Source organism: Bolinopsis microptera, chromosome 9, assembly GCF_026151205.1.
Source record: "Bolinopsis microptera isolate Bmic1 chromosome 9, MBARI_Bmic_1.0, whole genome shotgun sequence".
NCBI lineage: Eukaryota > Metazoa > Ctenophora > Tentaculata > Lobata > Bolinopsidae > Bolinopsis > Bolinopsis microptera.
Genome location: NC_087080.1, coordinates 3,573,399 through 3,596,087, shown reverse-complemented (window position 1 = coordinate 3,596,087; position 22,689 = coordinate 3,573,399). Strand labels below are relative to the sequence as shown.

Genomic DNA, 22,689 nt, shown 5'->3' with positions numbered 1-22,689 from the left:
ACTGACAGACCAACATAGACAGGATTGATATGAGAGTGAGATGATAGGGTTGATGATGTGAGGGATGGTATGGAGGATGTTGTGGAAGGTGAGGGCTGGGAAGCCCAAATAGCAAAGCTGAAAGGGTGTTAATTAGTCAATATCAAATCTGGGTATATTTCAATAAGACAGATAAGATACAATTTGAATACTTTCAACACTACTATTTTTATGATGGCCGGAGGGAGCACCATGAATACACAATGCTGTGAGCCCTCCAGGTGTGGTGACTGTGATGACTGTGAGGATGAGTGAAGTGTGTTTACATAACAACAGCACAACAAGTACTCAACTCTCAAGCAGGGCCATCAGCAAGTCTTCTGTTCCACCACCCCTGCAGGTTCCACACAGGCTACCCCATTGCCAACGAGTTTAGAGATTCATGGTCATTGTGCATTCATTGTACATCCTCAAATTATTTGTTATATAGTAGTGTTGAAAGTATTAAAACTGCGGCGCGAGTGTATTTTAATGTATGCTATGTTATGTACAGTATTAGGTAATAAGCCCAATTTGTACATGGCATGCGTAGTATAATGTACTCTGTGTATATTATTATTATGAAGTGAGCTGATTAGAGCTTATATTTATAGTTATAGTGAATGGAAATCTAGCGTCCGCCAAAACGAAACAACGGGCGCAATTCTTGTTAAAACTGTGCACTCAGTATAATAATAATCTAATACGCACTATGAAGCTATGAGCACGAGAGAAGAGTACGATACCGGACGGGACTGCAAGAGTGTGAGAAAGCAAGAGCGCAGCGCAAGAGACCAAAAGAGCAAGAGTGGGAGACAGTAAGAGCCACAGGATGAAAAGAAAGGAGTGTTGCGTCAGGCTTTGCTACGCCGCATCGGTTCACTTCCTTACCAATACTTGCCTAAATCCAATTCAATGAAACAAGCGATGCTGAATAAAAACAATAAAATTTGTATCATGTATTTTTAAAAACATACATACATACGTATAAAAGTTGTTGAAAGTTTCAAAAGTATTACTAATACTAAGTAACTTTTAAAATGTACTTTACAAGGCATTATACAACTTAGAAGTACACGTATCCCAAAGGCCAAAATATCATGCAATTTGTAAAATTTAAACAAATATTCTTAATTATCATTGATAATTTTCTACATGTGTCGAACACTAAAAACTGCAACCCAATGTAAGAAGATTTAACGTGTAGCCTTTTGTTATTGTTAAAATAATAAAAAACAATGTAATATCTATTATATTGCATCACAATTATAATGATATCAAAATATGATAATTGGTAATGTACTGGCCAGTATATTAACATAGATCCGCTCATTACGTACTCAATGTTTTTCATTCTCTCCTTGCGACTTATCATCGCCCTCCTTATCCATCTCTTTTTCAGTTTCACCTTCAATCTCCTTCTGAATAGCGTCTCCCTCAAGCTCCTTCTTCTTCCTACGCCTCTCCCTCTGCTTCTCCCTATCCTCCGCTGTTTCGTCCATGATCAGCATTAGCATTTCGTCACTATAATGACCGCTTTCTCTCCAGTCCACAGGCCACCCAAGCTCAAGAGCCCTCTCATCGTCATCTATGAGCTGCTCAGCATCTTCTATCCTGGTCTTTACTGCTTCCTCCTCAGCCTCTTTCACCCTCCTATCCCATTCATCCTCTCTCGCCTTCTTCTCTTCTTCTGTCTCTTCCTTTCTCCCACACTTATTACAATTCTTCCTGTAGGAGAAGTTGGGATAGGCACAAGACTTGCACCTCCACTCGTCTCCATATACTTGGATTGAGGTCCCCTCAGACTTTGGGGCACCACAACTTGAACATGTGCTTCTGAGGTGGCCTTTGTTCTCAAAGCGGCAACGTCCACACTCCCAATGTGTGCATCTTTCACGATATTTGGGCATTGCGGTAAAGGAGTAAAGGGCGGGAAGGAGTGGAGATTGGACAGTTAAGACAAGTTTGGAACTTTTGGGATCTATCGATCAAAAAATTTCAAAACAAAACTTACATAAAAATTATGAAACCTTACAAAACTCTCCAAATCAATCACAATGCCTTCTAAAGTACAATGAATCAATGTCCAAAAAAGATCAATTCGAGAGAGATCTTAGTTCCCAAAACAAGAACTTGATGTTTTTAGAAATAAAATAACAATATTTCAGCATCAAAGTATCAAACAGTTCCCAGGTAATTTGACACTACTACATAATTCAATGTACTAAATAATTCAATATTTTAAAAACAACTTTAAAAACTTTATCAACTACTGCCTGACGTGACTCGTGTGCCACATTGTACCAACTCTCGCTCTTCGCGCGGTAAGATTTTATGTAATCACGCGCATACTTATCGCGCGCTGTAGTGATACGTGCACATGGTCTTGTGGCTTCAAATGACCCCTGTAATCCATGTGCGGGGCAGGAGGGTCAAGCACTCTTTTTCTGAAATGAGCCTCCTGATCCATGTGTGGGGCAGGAGGGTCAAGCACTGTTTTTTTCAGGTTGACCCTCCTGCGCCATTATACCATTGATCAATCTTCTTTAGGCAACTTCCAATCACTTTTCATCCATTATTAACGAATCCCGATAAACCCTGACAAACCCCGACAAACCCCGACGCACCCCGACACACCCCGACAAACCCCGACAAACCCCGACAAACCCCGACAAACCCCGACAAAACCCCGACAAAACCCCGACGTGTCGAGGTGTGTCGTATCATGTCGGGCCCACCGGCTACATGATGCCTCAAATAACAGACGTTAAAAGTTGGTATTATAGCTATCCACTCTTCAGTTATTTGATGATTAATAACGATGTTATTTTTAGTGATCTTATTCTTAGCGACAGTTCTAAACAAACTTACGCTGGGAAAGTTGGCACGAATCCAGGTACCGACTTGTTTATCTGTTTCTTTATCCTCCTTGTTGCCATCAGGATCAGCAATAGCATAGGACTTCTGTTCAACTCTAGCAAACGGGTAGTGTCCACCAACTATCAGGCTTTCTAGACGATCTTTTAGCTGAAATTAAAACGTGATGATAGAATTATAGCTGATTGGTCTTTTATCCCGCAACACTTTATCCTGACACTTTAACTAAGGGTCATCGTCTTTTTATTGATACTAAAAACGTTAACAATTAATTGATTTAGACTGGAGTAATTGTCTAACACTGTTTTAGCTTGTTATGAAAGTATTAAAGTACTCTATAGTAACACGGTACACTGCACAGAATACTCTATAGGAGGAGAAGGACCAAAAACACAAACTCGTTCAGACTTCTGAACTGCAAACTTTGCAATTTGTAAATAACTGTGCTTCTCAAACAAACAAAAAAGAAGCAAGACTGTCGCCTACATATTTTAGTTTCGACTCCGCATTTATTATCAACTAGGGGAATATACACATAGTAATGGCACTACAGTACAATCTCTTTTCCTTGTTCTGTCCGTTATGACAAAGTTAAATTGAAATTTTGGTGAGAGATTTTTTAAGTATCTTGCAATTCTCACCAGTACATAAATATAATAATTATCGGATAAATGACGAATAGTGATGATAATTGCCTTTTGATAGCTAATGATTGCTAATTGATAGCTAATGATCGCCATTTGACAGCTAATTGAAAACTGGAAAATCTAGAACCAATACCTCTTGATCAGTATATTGTCTGTCATACGAATGGTGTCCTTCTTTTTTCTCAATAGCTAGTCCTTTTACGGGTCCCTGTAAAGCTGAAGGGAGGGTATAATCGTTATTTCGGAATATTAAAACTATTCTCGCATTCCATTCAAAAGAAAACTGTCATCAGAATAGACCTGGTGCCCAAACAATCTAGATACGATGCCATAATAAATTTGGCAAGTATTCCTGCAGTATAATTATTATAGAACGGCGATTTTCCACGATTCCAAAAAACCCGTACTACGACTCAAGAAATGAGTTTAAAGGACCAGTTAACTGAAAAAAAAGTTATCCTCATATTTTGACAGATTGTGACAAATAACAAACTAAGCAACGAGTCAAAATTCCTAAATCTCTAACTGCTCTCTAACGCGTGTAAATAGCGTTTGTATTATTTTGGCGATGACGTCACGAAGTCCCTTGCGCGCGCAGAGGAGCCCGTGAGACTGTATTTTACAGGTAGAAAATGGACATAATACAATGTTTTTCCCCGAATAACTCGAAAAGTAAGTAATTTAGGGTACATGTTGCTTCATAAGTTGTATATAAACATGGCCATTCTGCACAATTTGCACACATTTAAAAACCTTTAGGGCCTTCATAGCCCAATTTACCAGATACCCATAGTTTTGCATGATTTCTGGAACCGAAAATCAGTTTTTCGCCAATAACTGAAAAAGTAAGCACTTTAAGGCATATGTTTGTTCGTAAGTCATATGTTAATATGCTAATTGCAGTTCTTTTGCACCCTGTCTAAAGACTCTATCACAATCCTATCGAAAATGGGCTCAGCACCACGCCCAAAATGGTTTTTGGCGAATTTCTCGAAAAGTATGGATTTTAGGCCATGTGTTGCTCAATAACTCCTATATAAACATGCATATGCGGCTTCGTTTAAGCCTATTTCGAAGTCTCTACGACCTTCAGAAGCAAGGGGTCGGTTACGTTATTGGGTCAATATGGGCGTGGCCCTCCTGGGTTTTCTCCACTGTCAAAAAAATGTCTCCAAACGAAAATCGTTTATTCACACCTTCGGGAAGGTCTGTGCAAAGTTTCGTTAGTATCTGAACATTTGCAGGTTCATTTCCATAAATGTCCAAAAATGACTGGACTGCACAACTTTAGAGTTAACTTTAGAGAAACTCATAAGTCATTTATCTCAAATTAAGCTGTTAGTGTCCATGATCAACCTGTGGCGACAATGTTTTACGTGAAATGTCGTTTAACTTTAACCATCTAACAATCGATCGTGCCGTAATATATGGCCAAAGAATAATAGGGTCTTGGAAGTTCTATAGTTGTTCAGTGGGTCGATCGACTGAACACGTTTGCACTTGGTATTTAAACTTACCAGTATTTTATTTATGTTATGCACCTCAACTATAGTTAGTACAGTCCATGAACATTATGCTGGAATCATCAACAGTTGTTTCGAGACACATACTTTCCCCATTTCCATTGGAGAGGCTACTATAACACCCTTACAGAAGCCAAAAAAACCTATTGGTCCTCTGAAGAATTTACGTCCACTCACCTTGTCCAATGCAGCCAGAAAAATTCTGTCTATGGCTACTCTTAAAAGGATAGAAGAAAAAGTGAACGCCTTCACTGGTCCATGGCAGTGCGCATATAAACGCGCTCGTTCTTGTGCTGACATTGTTTGGTGTCAGCGAGTTCTACTGTCAGTTGTCCAAAGAAAGAAATGGGAGTATCATCGCATGGGCATTGATATGTCTAGTGCATTTGACACGATCAAACGCACTACGATTCTTGAACTCCTGAAACTGTGTGGCTGTACTGAGGATGAGCTGAGGATTGTCCGGTTGTTGTTGTCCAACACAAAGCTACGGGTGAAGGTAAATGGAGTTCTTTCAGCCGAGTTTTTAAGTCTCCTTGGAGCTTTCCAAGGTGACTGTCTATCCGGCTGTCTGTTCACCCTTGTCTTGGCTGGTGCTTTGAATGAACTTAGATGGACTATAACAATCAGTTTAGATAGGCCGATCCCCCCGATTACTATTGCTGGCCTTCCACTTGACACTGAATATGCTGATGATGTTGACTTCAATGATGAAGAGGAAGACAACTTGAGAGCTATTTTGACCCAGGCAACAGCTATACTCGAGAAATGGAACCTCTTTGTCAATGAAGACAAAACGGACTTCACTCATGTTTATTTAGCTAGTACGGGTGAAGTCGACAGTGATGGAAAATTAGTGTCGGGGAATGAAGCATGGAGGAAAAGTATCACTCTAGGGTCCGTCTTGTGTAGCAAAGCTGATATTCAGCGTCGCATAAACCTGGGATATGCTGCCTTTAACAATTACAAGAAGGCCTGGAGTGATAAACTGCCCCTAAACAAACGTCTAATACTGTATAATGCTTTAGTCGTATCGGTTCTTATGTACAACTCATCCTGTTGGGCCGTCCCCAAAATAATCCTTGAAAAACAAGATGTTGTTCACCGCAGACATCTTCGCACTATTTTGAATATAAAGTACCCAGGAGTCATCTCCAACAAAAACTTGTATAAACGCTGCAATGCTGAACCATTGTCAGAAAAAGTGGCCCGTAGTCGGTGGAGAATGTTAGGACATGTTTTGCGGGGTCCTATTGACGGACCAGCGTTTTCTTCCCTCATTTTTGCCATCAATACACTGGACTTACCAGGGAGAAGAGGAAGACCCCAAAGCAATCTATTCTCGCTGATTGTGCATGATTTATGTAAAAGAAATCTTTATTTAAATAATATCTTTGACCTGCATTATCTCCGTAATTTGAGTTATGACAAGAGATATTGGCGGAAATTGCAATGAAGTTTTTAATTTTTAGTTTTTGTTTTAGGGAAAGATTAGACTTGGGCGTTGTTTTTTAAACTATCCCTTGTTTAGAACTTTGATTTAATAATGCACCTCAACTACTGGCAGAGATTAAAGGCCCTAGATCTGATGTCATTGCAAAGAAGAAGAGAACGATATTTAATCATTAACATGTGGAAAGTTCTGCATTGCAAGTGCCCTAATGATATTGGTATCCAGTTCTCGGTGACTCTCAGACATGGTCAAAAAGCAGTTGTGCCCAGTATAGCTAAGTCCAGCAGTCAACGTAATCAAGCACTACATGACAACTCATTTGCAGTAACCGGACCTCGATTATGGAATGTAATCCCAACACATATGCACACCATCGAGGATCCTATGCAATTCAAAGCAGCTTTAACGAACTTCGTGAAGTCATTTCCGGACGAGCCTCCAGCTCCAGGATACAACCGTCGGAATGGAAACTCCTTGCTGGATTGGAGTGGTGATAAAACAGTTTCTACACTGTCCGGGGGGTCGACTTTTTCGATGGCCCGATAGAGGATTCTATGAAGCCCTACAAAGTAACAAAGTAACAAAGTAAGTATGTACCGATGATAATGCAATTAGGATAACAACTAGGTAAGCCGCAAGTCTAATTCAAAACACACCGCACACCATACACTCGAACTCCAATCTGTATTACTATTTGGTAGACCGGGTATTTTGGCGGGAATTCTGTTCCCACGGCACTGTTCTGATAGAAGCTACTTCTACTGATGGTTCCAGAGGAACGGCCGTAAAGTAGCCAGACTTCTTGTCTCCTATACTGGCTGACACATGCGGATTAAAATTAGAAATTTCGCTATGCTATAAATATAATTGCTCTCGGAATTGAACAAACTCCTACTTATCTAGATCCTTTCTAAATTCGTTAGAGTTTCATGGACTGGGGAAAAATAATCGGTACAGTCTCCCTGCTGGCTGCTTGTGTAATTAAGCAATGAAAACAATCCGAAATTATCACATATGACATAAGAACTGTAATAGCAGAAACTTTCTAACCTACATTCACCCGCCACTGTTCAAGAAGCTATATCACTGTTTAAAATCATGACGTGAGCACTGTACATCCAATCAGCTATTCCTTTAGTTAGGATGATAGCCAAAACTATAAGGATTTGGGAGAACTAGGGTAATAGTCATAATTCTAAAATTTGAGTGAGTTACATGTGTTTTAATGACAACGATAAACATTTGCAACGTATTACGCTATGCCAGCGCGCACTGAGGGACTTCGTGACGTCACGAGGCCACAGCTTATTATTGCAATAACACGCGTTACACGTACGCTAGAGAGTTGGTTCTTTCGGCGATACGATTCTTTACCAGTTTGTCACAGCTGATTTAAATCTTAGCCAAATTGGAGACTACAAATTTTTCAGTTAACTGGTCCTTTAACATCTCAATAGGAAGAATAATAACAAACCTCTGACAGGAGAAGTAGCCATGCTGTGAGTAGAGACCGGACGTGGAGTAGGTACCGGGCTAGTTGCCATGTTCACCAGGTTATTCCGAGGACTTATCTTCCGTCCTGAGGGACTCCTTGATGCCCTTATTGGATCAACCTCTTCTGCTCTGGGGATCCAGATTACTATTAGATATGCGAACTGATGCGACTTCAGCAGACAGCAGGCTTAGGTGTAGACACCAGTCCAGATATTCAGCACTTGTGATATTAAACTACGAACTACTAGCACAGAAATCTTTGGTTTCAGCACTTCCTTGCTACAGTACTACCAGTAACCTGCTTTTAAAGTACTAACCCATTATCAATAGGTGAGTCTTCATCCTCCTTGATAGCAGGTACCTTCAGTAAGGACGGGTAGCGGTGTTCAGTAAAACTGTCGCCCAGTTTAGGTGCACTATCTGCTGGTGGTGCACTGTTTGGGGACGTTGCACTGTGCGGTGGTGGTGCACTTTTAGATACGATCTGGACTGGAGAAGTCGGCTTTTTCTCTGGTGTCCTGCACAATTTTAGCATTATTTATTTAGGATATTATTTATTTTTTGCGAAGTTCTGTAAGTTTAAATCAAGGTAAGTTTTACCAGTGAATGATCCAGTTATATCAATGCAGCAAGTTTTGATGGTCCCATAGCTCAGTGTTTTTTTTGCCGCGCTAGAATCAACTTTTAAACTTTTATAGTACGTAGTTCAAAATGTTGGTTAGTATACTGACTACTGATTGTATTAAATACTGCGAACTTTACTTGTATAGTAAGTATTAGTTAACTTTAGTATCATCATCTGATAATTTAATTTGCAAGCTTAGCCTTTTTCCAAGATTTTTGTAGACATTTAGAATTTTAGATTGTTAAAAAATATACACAATATTAGTTTAGTATTGAGCTATTTTTTATAGTAAACTCATATTGAGTCTACTATAAAAGTTTACTCATATTGAGTTTTGTGAGTGGATCTTTTTCCATATGATATGACCGATAAGTGAAAAGGAAAACACACAATTCATGTCTTTAAAAGAACTTAACAATTGACATTGTAAACAAATTTTCAACATTCAAGCATGCGAAAATCAAAATCTTTGAAAAATTGCAATTATGAGCATCAAGAAAAACGCATATATAATGCAAATGGTCATTCTAGTAATCCTAAGTAAGCCTAAATCTAATGGAATCGGAAAACAGAATTAAAAACATTGAGAATAAATAGTCAAATAAATTGTCCACAAATTCATAAATACAGCAATACAATAAAATCTAAACACTAAAACTGACAGTTTTTCGTTGGAAAACTTTCTGCGCCTAACCTTACTTCCAACCCTCGTAGATCTCAATTCTCGAACTAGTTCCACCTATTAAAAGGTTGTTTGCAAAAATCTTTTCTTTTGCTGTACGCATTGCAGGAAAGACAAGTCTTCCTGGAACCTCTCCACACACATTGGTTGTTGTGCTGCCCCTTGGTGCAGAGTATCATGTTCATCTTCGCTCTATCACAGTTAGGCTTGCCTTTCGTCCTAGTGATAGGATCATAGCACAGGTCCAAATCACACGAACAGTCGTACAGATCCTTCTTCAAAGCCTTTTTCTCGAACTTTGTCAAGTCCGTCCAAACTTTGCATTGCCTCTTTACTTTGTTCAAACTGTCGAAGTAGAGGAGAGCTTCAGTAGGGTTGTCGCTATCTGGAATGTCGCATCCATCCGCATCAGGGTTGAAGGAGGTATCTTTGGTTATCGAATAGTGCACACTGTTGTTATCCCAGCCTGTAGAGAGATCATCTTTGAAGACTTCTAATATCTTGATCTCGAAGAGTCTGTAGAATCTAGGGACAGTTGGTTTGGTGAGTTGTCCGATTAAGGAGTCTTTTGGGAGGATGACAGCTCTCACAACTACGTTAGACTTGCAGACTTCTTGTTGTGTGATGTAGGCTTTGCAGGTCAGGATGTTGATGAAAAGGAGACAGAAAAGAGTCAACATTTCTAGATTGTGACCTAGAGGTAGGATTGGTTATTGATTCAAGAAATTTGTTTGATAATAGGGGATATAATTAATAATTTAATGCCTCCAAAATTATTTAAATAATAAAAACGTTTATGAGTAAAAGCGTTTTAGAATAAATTGAACTAGCATTTAAAACCATATGATAACTTGATGACCGAATGTACCCAATAGCACGAAAACCAGGAAACCATTAAGAAGTAAAATAACATGCAATGAACAACGGGGCAAAAAAACAACTAAGGTTAAACACAGAGTGAACTGATTCAGATGAACTTAAGTCACAACTCCAAATCTGATGAGGACAAGATATCATCCGCCCTATTTATACGAAGTTGGTTCAAGGCTGACGTAAGTGTTAAGTTTGAAATTAACGAATTAGGTGAAAATACATGACCTTTGACGTCACAGCGATCGTCACAATCATTAGGGTGTTCACTGTTCAGAAGCCATAATCCAGTAAACGATATTAGTAATACAGTTATAAAGTGTGATACAAAGTGAGAAATTCAGAGGAATTCCGCTGGATTGTTCTTTAGACTTCTAATTCGAGAATTGTTTCAAACTGAAGAATACGGGTAGGCCCACCTCCTGTCAGATTAGAATTCTGGGAGAGGAATGTGAAGAGAATATAATAGGTTGTATAGGTGAGGGGCGGGGGCGATCACAATTAGCTTTAAACAGCCGATAATCTGAGAATAATCTTGTTAGTCCCATTGTGATAATCTAAGTTTAATCCAGATGATTAAAATTTGATCTTAGAAGCTGATAATAAGGTATTGCGGACAGATTAACGTCATTGTGCGACTTCATTCTAAGAATAAAAGGTCAGGAATAAATTCTACGTATCAAGGAAACTGAAATAGCATTCTGTACGCAATTTAGGGTTCTATTATTTCGTAATTTTTGTTGCGTAATGAATCGAACAATCGAGCGATTGTATATCAGAAGAATGCTACAACAAACTTTTTTGGGTTCGGTGGATGGCTGGTCGATAAAATCCCAAGAATTCTAATCGATAAGTTAAATTATGCATAACTAATTAACTGAGCTATAATATCCACGACTGGAGACAACTCACGCTAAAAGAAACCAAGTTTTAAATGACCAAATTATCCGCGATAACCTTATAACCTATAAGTGATCACGTGACTTGGCAACATCTCAATACCCGTGATTGTGATGCTCGATAGTTAGCAGCATCATGTAGCATCTTAACACAATCACTGACATAAAGTTATAGTTAAGGCTGGCTGAATTTCAAAGCCTCAGACTCAATTCTATTGCATTTGTTGTAGATCAAAGACATGTAGCGGATGACCGTGATTAAAGGAGTTGAATGAGGTACTAAGATAGTGACCGGAAAGAGCAACATAATAATATTATGTTATTTTATGTATTATAACAACTGGAGCCAAGTTTATTTGGTTAATTATAATTCAAACTATAAAACAATCCCATCAACCCGTCATAAAGCAACATGACAAATCTACTGGAACCAACTGGAGCCAGGCATATCATTATCCAATATCAACCGGGGCCAGATATATAATTCCATCCTTCACCATTAACAAACTCTTTCTATTCTCAATTATGTGCGACTGGCTGAGCCCACTGGTTAGGTTAGATTGTTCTGGTTATGTGGATTTTAATGGGTGAACAAGATTACTCTCTCCTAACAAGAATCGAAATTTAAGATTTTATCTTTTTGGCTTTATAACTAGTAATTTGAAGCCACAATATCGGAAACCCGTCAATACTCAATACAGCAATGAAAACTCATTATGTATACACAAATAAAACGCACGGTTGAGGACACGAGCTTAAGACCGTCATTGGCAGATTTAAACGAATTTTACATAAATAACTATCATATTTTCCTCTTTTTAACGTATTTGCCTAAACATAATATAATTAATGAACTACAAAACATAATATAATAATATGATAATGTAGTTTACTTCAAAACTGTAGAATATTAAATTTATTAATCAGAAATATCATGCTTACTACTTGCACATTTTCTACACTTAAGACACGAAGCAATGACTAAAATACAACGATTTAGAAGTGGGCATTCAGAGGAATTATCATAAACTTATAACTTACAAAGAAAAGTAATCATTAAAATCTCTTCATCTTTTCTAAGTTGTTTTTTTGAAGACCAAGTCAGTTCCTATCAGTGCAGTCGTAACCTATACTTATAGTTTCTCAAAACTCTAGCCACATCTCTCCATTTTATGTAAGAAGGTGCAAAGTTCTAGAAAGTTCCAGAAAGTTGTAGCCCCCTAGATCTCATCAGAACCACATACTAGCGCAATGTTTCTTGGCTGGACTGTAACTATTGCAAGCAAGGCACGTCTTCTGCGCTCCCTTCCAGACACATTTATAGTCAGCATCCCTCGTGCACCGGATCATGTTCATCTTCTTCATATCACAGTCAGGCTTGCCCCTCTTTCTACTCACAGGATCAAAACAACGGTCCAAATCACAGTCACAGTCGTACAGATCCTTCCTCAGAGCTTTCTTCTCGAAACTTGTGACGTCACTCCAGTACTTGCAGGTCCTTTTTACCTTGCCCAAACTGTCGAAGTAGAGGAGCGCTTCTGTTGGCTTGTTGCTGACAGGAATGTCGCATCCATCCGCATCAGGGTTGAAGGAGGTGTCTTTGCTTATCGCAGAGTGTACGCTGTTTTCGTACCATCCAGTCTTGAGGTCGTCTTTGAAGATTTCTTGTATCTTGATCTCGAAGAGTCTGTAGAATTTTGGGACGGTTAGTTTTCCATGTCCGTGGTGAAGTGTGCTCTTTGGGAGGATGACAGCTCTCACGACTACGTTAGACTTGCAGACTTCTTGTTGTGTGATGTAGGCTTTGCAGGTCAGGATGTTGATGAAAAGGAGACAGAAAAATTGAATCAGCATTCTTAGTTTTTAACCTAGAGGCAGAAATATTAAAATCGTTGATTAACTGATTAATATAAATATGATTTACAGTTTAATCTTACTTTCTTATGACTAAGAAATACAAATTTTAGGACGGCGAACATAACACCCAAATTTGAGGTAACGCTGGGATTATGAAAGCCAACGAAGCTCCAAATAAACGCACTTAAATATTCAAAGAAATATAACATTTATACAAGCTATCAACTCCTTACAAGGTTTAAACTATTACTCTCCTAACTCCAAATAAAGTTTAAACTGTTAGAGGATAAAATATCTTATACTGATACGAAGATTTTTGGTTATATATATAACCAAAGATCTTATATTTATTATATTATATAATAAATATAAGAATTCTCAAAAATATCACCAACTGAATACTAAAGTAAGGAAATAACTGCATAAGGTTGCCAAGTCAGAACCAAAGAACAAAAGCAATTGAAAAATAATGCCGTTTGTGTCCGTTTTAATACGATTTAAAACTTTTGATCTGAGTCAGTCGGTACTTATATTATAAGTATTATAACAACTAACAAGCAAGTGAAGCACAGCAAGTTCTTTGATCAATATCTGTTTCTTATAGTTATATGAAAAACTTTTAATCACATGTTAGGATTGATCTTTTTACATAGTCCATGCACGCGATTAATTTGATATCTTTCCTTCTAGAATGTAATCACATGATCACTATAATTACACTATAATTACTATAATAATTATTATACCACCTATAATTATGATTATACCACTATTTAAACAGTTGTATTGGTCACTGGACTACAATGGTGATAGTGTGATAGTCACTAAAGTTATCGTACAGTCTACAACCCATATCATACAAAATAATAATAACAAGGTAATTAACTAATTATGTAATTATAGATAACAAGCAACAAATCGCAGTTTATAATAACAATCAAGATATTACACTATTGCACACAATAATGGTTAATGGTATGTTACGAGGCCCACTACTGCAATATAAAGCTTTCAAAAGCTCGCAAACTGAAACAATGAGCAAGAAAGAAGCATAGAGCCAGAAAATATGTTGGGGGTCATTGTGCAAATCAGTAACTTGTTAAGTATGTTTAAGTAGCAGCTAATAAACACGTGTCATAACTTGCACTAAAATAGGCTAATATAAGGTCATGATTGTAGAGTCCAAGTTAAGTGTTGGTTGTTTTGTTTGCATGAGTACATTGAACGTATATCGCACAAGTCAGAAATAACCCAAACAAGCTACAGGCACAAGGAAACACAATCAAAGTTATTTTGTATCGCACAAAGATAGATTTTCTAATTCTGTTTCCAGTGGTGGAAATACCGAACACATTGAAGAAATTTGCGGCAAATTCAAGTAATTAAGAAACTTGTGACTCACGCTGTCGATAAAATAAGTGTCATAAAACAATTGATGTGAAAATGTTTCAACCCTGAAGAATCAAAGTTGATGTTGTTAGAAATTTCATGTTCAGTCCCCTGATCCCTCATAGAACCGATTCCCAGATTTAATCATGGAGATGTTATAGCAGGTAATTCAATAGCTCTGCCACTTTTGTCCGCGATAATTACTTTGAAGTTTGACGGGTGAACTTTGCTGGCTATCATCGAATAGATTGAAATTTTTATCAACAGAAACGAGATCAAACCAAATAAGGAGATTCATGCCATGATCAATGATAAAATATAAAGTTTTCTTTTATTGTACCTTTTCTTAGTTTTAGTTTTATCGTCTTTTGAATCACTCCCACCATCACTCTTCGGACTTCTTTTCTTCAAACTCTGCTGCTTCTTTATTCTAAGACGAAATTTAATACGTGACAACATGGACATCTCACTAGATTCACAGAACAAAAGAAACAGCAAACTTCGCAGAAATCAGCTTGAGATGAGATATGGAATCTCCTTAACAAGTAGAGTTACAGACAGCGGACTGGTCTAGGTGAATTATCAACTTTAATGTTGGTGATTATAGCGATTTGGAGTTCCACAACTCATTGTATTGTAGAGTCTAACATGAAGATTATTCTTTATTAAAGCCTTGTAAGAGAGCCAGTTATACTCTGTTCAGGTGATTTTTCTATGAAATACCTTAATCCTGAGAATCCTGACGAATGTTCGGCGCACATAACAAAGGCATTAAGTTTTAGTTTTAGGAGTTTGATTTCGTATTTACCAGCTAGGTCTTAATCTTGTCTTAACTTTGACGAGTACCACATATTTCAGCCTATTTTGTGACTAGCACAAGGTAGTACGAATAATGTATGAATTATGTAATTAGCATGTTAATTAATAATGGGAGACTATTAAAGTCAGCATGAAGTTAAGGACCGTGAACTAAGTGAATGAGAGTTCGAACTAGAAGTCCGCAGCACGAATGTAATGAAAATCTAATGAAAATGCTAAGAAGATCCACCGTCCAATTCGTCTAATGAAGTGAGCTGAAACAAACATACAAAGAAACCTAGAAACTAGTTGAACTACAAAGTCAGTACCTGCTTGGTGACACGAGACTCTCCGAGCTGCTTTCCCTGAGTCGCGGCGGGGACGCCTCAAACGAGTTACTTTTTTCTGGTTTACTACTCATAACCACGTGGTTAGTCTGCAAGAAAAAGACAGTTTTACTCCGCAAGCAATTTTCATTTTTCTCGAGAAATGCTTGATCAAAATTAGATGGCAGGAGGTTATTAAGTGCACTATCAATTTGTTTCAGGATTGACTGCACTTTCTTTTAAAAAGGTTTTTTCTTTAGTAATTTTTAAAATACGCTGCCAGCCAAACACCATATTGCCAAGCAAACCACTCGGAAAACGAGAGCCTTTAGCCCGCAGCCAGGCAGCCAGGCAGCCAGGCAGCTAGGCAGCTAGGCAGCCAGGCAGCCAGGCCACACCTGGGGCCTCAGCACAAAGGGACAAATGACACCGTATCCAGGGAGAGATACCCTGGATTTGTTAACCACCAAGTTTTGTAATTACATTGTAGATGTCTAGCACAGTGGACTACTAGACATCCACAAGGTATAGACAATGTTCCAATGTAAAGACTAGCTTTGCAGGTGATAAACGGGTAATGGTTGTATCAGTAACCATGTAGTGATCGTTAATCTTAAAAGTTACCGTTATCAATAAGGGCACAAATGGCGTTTTAAAGAGCACAAAACGTAGTTGGTTTAAAATTTAAAACTTTAAATAAACATACATTAACTTCGACTGGAACGGGAGACCAATGGTCTCGAGCTTCAGCTTCTCCTGCTGCTGCAGCTTTTTGAGTGTCTCCTATTCTCACTTTTCTTCTTGATCTATCGGCCATTCTTACCTGATTTACATAATAAAGTGGTTCAGCTATTTTTTTCTGTCAGAAATACAGCTACACTTGACAACACTGCGTGAACCCGGATTGATATCAAACAAAAATAGCAAAAGAACATTAGGTGTTTGTTCGGGCGAGTTATTTTAATTGTAATGTGGTTGCTATGCTTAATACTGGTCATGGCAACCGCCATCTCAGATTCCACCATTAATACTTCCTACTTAAAATAAGTTTAACAGGAATTAATTATCTCTTTATCATTTCGAGATGAAACCTGAGTAAACTCGGTAAATACGGGAGGAGTTTCAAAAATTAATTAAAGAATAATATTATTATTCTTACCGAGGGAATGTCTTCATTGAAGTCGAGAACTTTGTTAATTTTTACTGCAGTCGCGGTGTTGACCAAATTTGAGTTGATCAATGTATTCTGAGCCGTCAGAACACAGTTCTCCTTTTCTAAACGGAATAATTGTTAAGATTTCTAGACTCAGTAACAAGTTTCAAATTAAAAACTATTAGAAAATTTACAACGGCAGCTCAGATCGATAGTCATCATTTAGATTCAAATAGAATAAGAACGAAAGAGCGCCATGTGTGATTTAAATCGATAGCAATTTGCCAACAAATACATTATACTGTGCCAACACCAAACTAACGTTAGCAACACATTGAAACAAAGAGAAAACCACCACGCACAACACAAATACACAATATAAATTGGACGAAACCCCCTTCCAAACAGGGTAGCACGACGTGTCCCAGGGTCAGAGTTTTAGAATAGCTGGATAATCTCATTACGTTCTCGAAGAGGCAACTATCATGTTTCGTGTCCGTTATGGTAACGACTGGAGAAGGGCCGGGGATTGGGACAGAGTGAGGGAGCATCGCCGGACGTCCTGGACACTAATTCTACATTATAGAGTAATATGTGGTGGAAGGAAACTTAGTTGGGAAGGAGGGAAATTTAGTTGGGAAGGACAGAATGGCGGATTTTTGAAAAGGCGTGGGATTTGATGTATTAAATTTTACTTTGTGACATGTCAGCTAAGCTGCGTGGAAGTTTTAACTGGATTCTAAGCAAAGACAGACGAATTATTTGCTCGATCTTGGTAAACTATGGGTTAATATATTAATATATTGTAATATATTATAATAACCATTAGACAAATTAAACAATCCCCGCATTATGATTAATGAGGACAGGAAAGACATATTGACAATCTCTTGGGAAAACTGTCAGTAAAGCTACAAGCAGATAGTGATCTAGACATGCACTGATCTGGCTGTCTACAATCTTTACTCTCTCCGTGGACATTGTAACGGCATAACAGCTACTGAAATGAGGCTTTCTCCTGGGATTTCAGTGTCAAATCAGTCTAACAAGGCACTTTCACTGTATGTTGCTACTTGCCACTAACATTAAAGGAAGGTCATTTCCAAGCCAAAACAGACGAGTAATTCACCGAAAATTCGAAAGTTACAAATCACTGAAAAGGGTGTGTACAGGATTAAAAGCACACGTGTGACGGTACGTGTGACAGCAGTAAACGTAAAGAGAGAGAGAGAGCAGTGAGAGCGAGTGATGAGCTAAATCCTAAGGAACTGATCTCCTGATGTATTAGCCATCTTGACCTTAGATGAAGCTAAAACGTGGGCGTATAGGAGGGTATAGGGAGGGTATAGGGAGAACCAAGCCATTATGCTAATCCTAGAATAGGTGGACCATCTATCACACTGTACACGCTCTCTACTACTGATTTAAATACAGGCTCCACGTGCCAAGCAGTACAATAACGTGATACAGAGTCAATACACTCAAGTAACAAGCGTGTGGAATTTAGAGATTAGTTATTTAAATGGAATTGTAATTAGAGCTGTCAGCTGACTGATTTTAGACCGTGTTTGACGGAATATCATGAGGAATTAAGTCGTTGGTTTTTCTTTTTCAGGCGGTTTTCAGGAGCGAACATGTAATCAGGAACATGTGATAAGGAGTATGACAGTGGTTAATGAGGGTTAGGGTTTCAAGAGACAGTGCCAGAACAGAAAAATGTAAACAATTTGGGCTCGCTGATTACAAATGATTCTATTCGGTATTATCATGAACGGTAATCATACTGTAAGTTGACACTGTAGTCGGTACTCACTGTTCAGCCGACTTTCAGTGTCGACCTACAGTGAGGATCCTGAATAGCGCTTTATAACTGGACGTATGTTGACAAGTAAGCACTAAGCTCATGAAAACCGATTATCCTCGTCGCGTTTTTTCAAACACAGTGAATTGAACGTTTCTAAGTATCAGTGTTATAATGTAATTAGTTACACTAAATTGAGCTTCTCAATGTACTCAATTATCACAGCGACAGAATCGTTATAAATAAATATTTCTATCTTCAGAACAAAGCAGCTGAGATTTACCCTGGTTTAACAGCTGTCTGATCCGTGTCAGGTCGAGTGTACTAGTTTCAGGAGGCAGTGTCTCCACAGTTACTACTCCTAACTTCTGAGTGTCATTCAGGGCTGTAGGAGGAGATGAGCTCTCATCAACCATGGTGCGGGCGAGGGTAATCGGGCTGAAACAGATCGTGTTTACTGAACAAGTCGGGGTGAAAGCTACCTTAAGGGAGGCTTACAAGTTACAGTCGACCAGTCAGAAGAAGAAGTGAAGAAGTGAAGAGCTGCTATATAGTGCTTCTTAGTAACACTAAAAACAAAGAAATAAGACAAAACTGTATCAGAATGAATGAAATTACAAGATTCCTTCCAGTAATCCTCTTTGTGGTCATTCCTTATTTCCAGCCAGGAGGCAGGGTACCAAAAAAAGCGCGCAAGGGGCAGTATAAATGGAGCGCGCGGCTGATATTAATACAAAAACTTTGCTTCGGATAGCAAGGGGGACTAGCTCAAATGGTAGAGCGCTCGCTTAGCATGTGAGAGGTACCGGGATCAATGCCCGGGTTCTCCAGAACTTCTTTTTTTTCGCACATTTATTAAATATCTATGATATTATGTCTACCTTTCATTATTAAGATAATATATCAGTGTTGACAGTTACAAACCAGCTAAATTTTGAACGGTTATTGTACAGTAATCAGTATACATATGATTCATACACGATATTTATAGGAATTACTCCTGTAGTACCCACCCACTAGTGGTCTAGTGCGTCTTATTAAGATATTAGAGACATGATATTATGTCTTGTAACATGTATTATGTCCTGGAGCGGTGAGTTTAAAAAGCGGATTTTAAAATATGCGAAATTTAACATAATTCAAATGAAGGTGTTCGTAACTAATAAGACGGTAGCCCCCCAGTAAATATAAGAGAAGAAGGTATTGGGAGGATAAGGTTATAAGTCGAATAACCTTTTAAATAAACGTTCTGTAAGGACAGTTTTGCTACCTTAAACTTTATTCTGTTCCAATGATCACTTAATGTCATTTGACACCAAAATGAACAATCTACAATCTACATACATGACGTACATGAAAAGCAAGTTGCAATTAAAGAATACTTCTTGCTTCAGATTGAAGTGCAGCAAGGGGGACTAGCTCAAATGGTAGAGCGCTCGCTTAGCATGTGAGAGGTACCGGGATCAATGCCCGGGTTCTCCAGAACTTCTTTTTTTTCGACACATTCATTGATTATCTATGATATGTCTACCTTTCATTATTAAGATAATCAGTGTTGACAGTTACAAGTACGGCTAAATTATGTACGGTTGGTGAACTATATTTTCGCTATACACAAAACGTGCTGTTTCCCTTAGTGAGAAGTGGTAAACTTAACAGAGCTTAAATAATACGATTAACATAAAATTAGTAAATGATAGTAACAAAAAACACGTAAAAAGTAGTTCGTTGTTTAGTTATATATTGACTGCGGGTTAATTAGTTACCAAGACCTTCATTTAAATTTTTAAATGTTTGCTTATGATAACCACTCCTGCCATACACAGAAAGGTATTGAAATATCAAGGTTTTATGTCGGATAATCGGACATTTGTTCTTTAAGGACAATCCTGCTATCTTAAACTTTATTCTATTCCAGTGATCACTTAATGTCATTTAACACCAAAATGCACAATCTACATACATGATGTACATACAATTATGAAAATCAAGTTATATTACATTACAAGTTTTAATCAATACAAATAATACAAATAATGCGTCTTGCTTCACATTGAAGTACAGCAAGGGGGACTAGCTCAAATGGTAGAGCGCTCGCTTAGCATGTGAGAGGTACCGGGATCAATGCCCGGGTTCTCCAGAACTTCTTTTTTTCGACACATTTATTGATTATCTATGATATTATGTCTACCTTTCATTATTAAGATAATCAGTGTTGACAGTTACAAGTATGACTCAATTATGTACAGTTGGTGAACTATATTTTGCTATACACACAAAGTGCTGTTTCCTTTAGTGAGGAGTGGTAAACTTAACAGAGCTTAAATAATACGATTAACATAAAATTAGTATTTAACGAGAGGAACAAAAAACACGTAAAAAGTAGTTCGTTGTTTAATTATATATTGACTCCGGCGTTAACGGTTAATTAGTTACGAAGACCTTCATTTAAATTTTTAAATGTTTGCTTATGATAATCACTCCTGCCATGCCATACACAGAAAGGTATTGAAATATTAAGGTTTTATGTCGGATAATAATTTGGATAAGCGGACATTTGTTCTTTAATGACAGTCCTGCTATCTTAAACTTTATTCTGTTACAGTGATCACTTTCAATAACCCTGTCTAGTCATTGACTACTGATTAATGTCATTTAACACCTAAATGCACAATCTACATAAAATCATGAAAATCAAGTTATATTACATTATAAGTTTTAATCGATACAAAGAATAGAAATAATGCGTCTTGACTCTTGCTTCACATTGAAGTACTGCAAGGGGGACTAGCTCAAATGGTAGAGCGCTCGCTTAGCATGTGAGAGGTACCGGGATCAATGCCCGGGTTCTCCAGAACTTCTTTTTTTTTCGCACATTTATTGATTATCTATGATATTATGTCTACCTTTCATTATTAAGATAATTAGCGTTGACAGTTAAAAGTACGGCTAAATTTTGAACGGTTGATGTACAATATGTCAGTATACATATTATGATTCATACACGACATTTATAGGAATTTCTCCTGAGGTACCCACCCACTAGTGGTCTAGTGCGTCTTATTAAGATATTAGAGACATGATATTATGTCTTGTAACATGTATTATGTCCTAAAGCGGTGAGTTTAAAAAGCGGATTTTAAAATATGCGAAATTTAAGATAATTCAAATGAAGGTGCTCGTAACTAATAAGACGGTAACCCCGCTGTAAATATAAGAGAAGGTATTGGGATGTTAAGGTTATAAGTCGAATAACCTTTGAAATAAACGTTCTGTAAGGACAGTCCTGCTATCTTAAACTTTATGTTCCAATGATCACTTAATGTCATTTGACACCAAAATGCACAATCTACATACATGGTGTACGCAGTACATGAAAAGCAAGTTTTAATTAAAGAATACTTCTTGCTTCAGATTCAAGTGCAGCAAGGGGGACTAGCTCAAATGGTAGAGCGCTCGCTTAGCATGTGAGAGGTACCGGCCACCGGGATCAATGCCCGGGTTCTCCAGAACTTCTTTTTTCGACATAAATTCTTGTCATGGACATAAAAGTTTAAAATTCGTCACTACAAACCTCAAAATGAAATACCGTTTCCTGAATTTAAAATTATTTCGAATACTTTAAATGCAAAAACAAACCAAAACCAGACCAGAAACCATTGACGTATGTCAAACACAAGAAAATGTTCAAAACGGTGTTACTAATCCGGTGGAATGTTTCCGCCGGATAGATTCAAGATCTTTTGGGGGTACCCTTCCTTAAAAGTAGTTTTTAGATGGTTGGAGAATCGGTTCTATATGAACGATTCTGCAACCCATGAGTAAACCCGTAAAAATAATGTCCTCGATAAATGAGAGGCATTCTTTTACACTAAGGAGGGGGGGGGGGGGGCGGGGGGAGAGAGAGAGAAACCAATACTTACACTACACCACCAAATTAAAAAGATATTCGTAAGAATGACCAAACATGAAATTAAGCGCTAGATGATAGATTTACTGACCTGTGATTGAACCTTGGTGCACTAGTAACATTTGGTATAACTCTATACTTATAGCCGTGGTCCCCGAACATATCCTTCGCTTCTGCCATCTTACGATCAGTTTCATTTAGCAGTTCTTGTAACTGAAACAGAAAATTGTTTTAATTCGAACTTAATTAAATAAAGAGATTCTTCATACATATATCAATAATTCAATATCTGTGTCGCTATTTCATCTTTTTGTATTTGAATCTTTTTATTGTCTACTGTATCTTCAAATGTTCAAATGTTCAAATG

The 22,689-nt window shown here is 37.8% G+C and overlaps 2 protein-coding genes across 8 annotated transcripts in view; both read right to left on the bottom strand.

The window, feature by feature from the left end:
• The window catches only part of LOC134820740 (muscle M-line assembly protein unc-89-like), a 204,831-nt gene that overhangs the window by 172,933 nt on the left and 9,209 nt on the right, over positions 1 to 22,689 (bottom strand). The gene's annotated exons all lie outside the window — the stretch shown is intronic.
• Positions 1 to 22,689, bottom strand: part of LOC134821472 (serine/arginine repetitive matrix protein 2-like) — a 44,454-nt gene that overhangs the window by 20,993 nt on the left and 772 nt on the right. For 3 of the 7 annotated variants that reach the window (XM_063832223.1, XM_063832224.1, XM_063832225.1), the window contains exons 4-13: positions 22,414 to 22,535; positions 18,696 to 18,850; positions 16,618 to 16,733; positions 16,165 to 16,281; positions 15,462 to 15,568; positions 14,675 to 14,764; positions 8,330 to 8,530; positions 7,993 to 8,141; positions 3,676 to 3,758; positions 2,890 to 3,045 (exon numbers count right to left, since the gene is read on the bottom strand). In XM_063832223.1, the coding sequence (XP_063688293.1) occupies positions 2,890 to 3,045; positions 3,676 to 3,758; positions 7,993 to 8,141; positions 8,330 to 8,530; positions 14,675 to 14,764; positions 15,462 to 15,568; positions 16,165 to 16,281; positions 16,618 to 16,733; positions 18,696 to 18,850; positions 22,414 to 22,535 (1,296 nt within the window). The remainder of the gene's footprint in view (positions 1 to 2,889; positions 3,046 to 3,675; positions 3,759 to 7,992; positions 8,142 to 8,329; positions 8,531 to 14,674; positions 14,765 to 15,461; positions 15,569 to 16,164; positions 16,282 to 16,617; positions 16,734 to 18,695; positions 18,851 to 22,413; positions 22,536 to 22,689) is intronic. The other 4 variants (XM_063832228.1, XM_063832229.1, XM_063832227.1 and 1 more) reach the window with 3 other exon arrangements.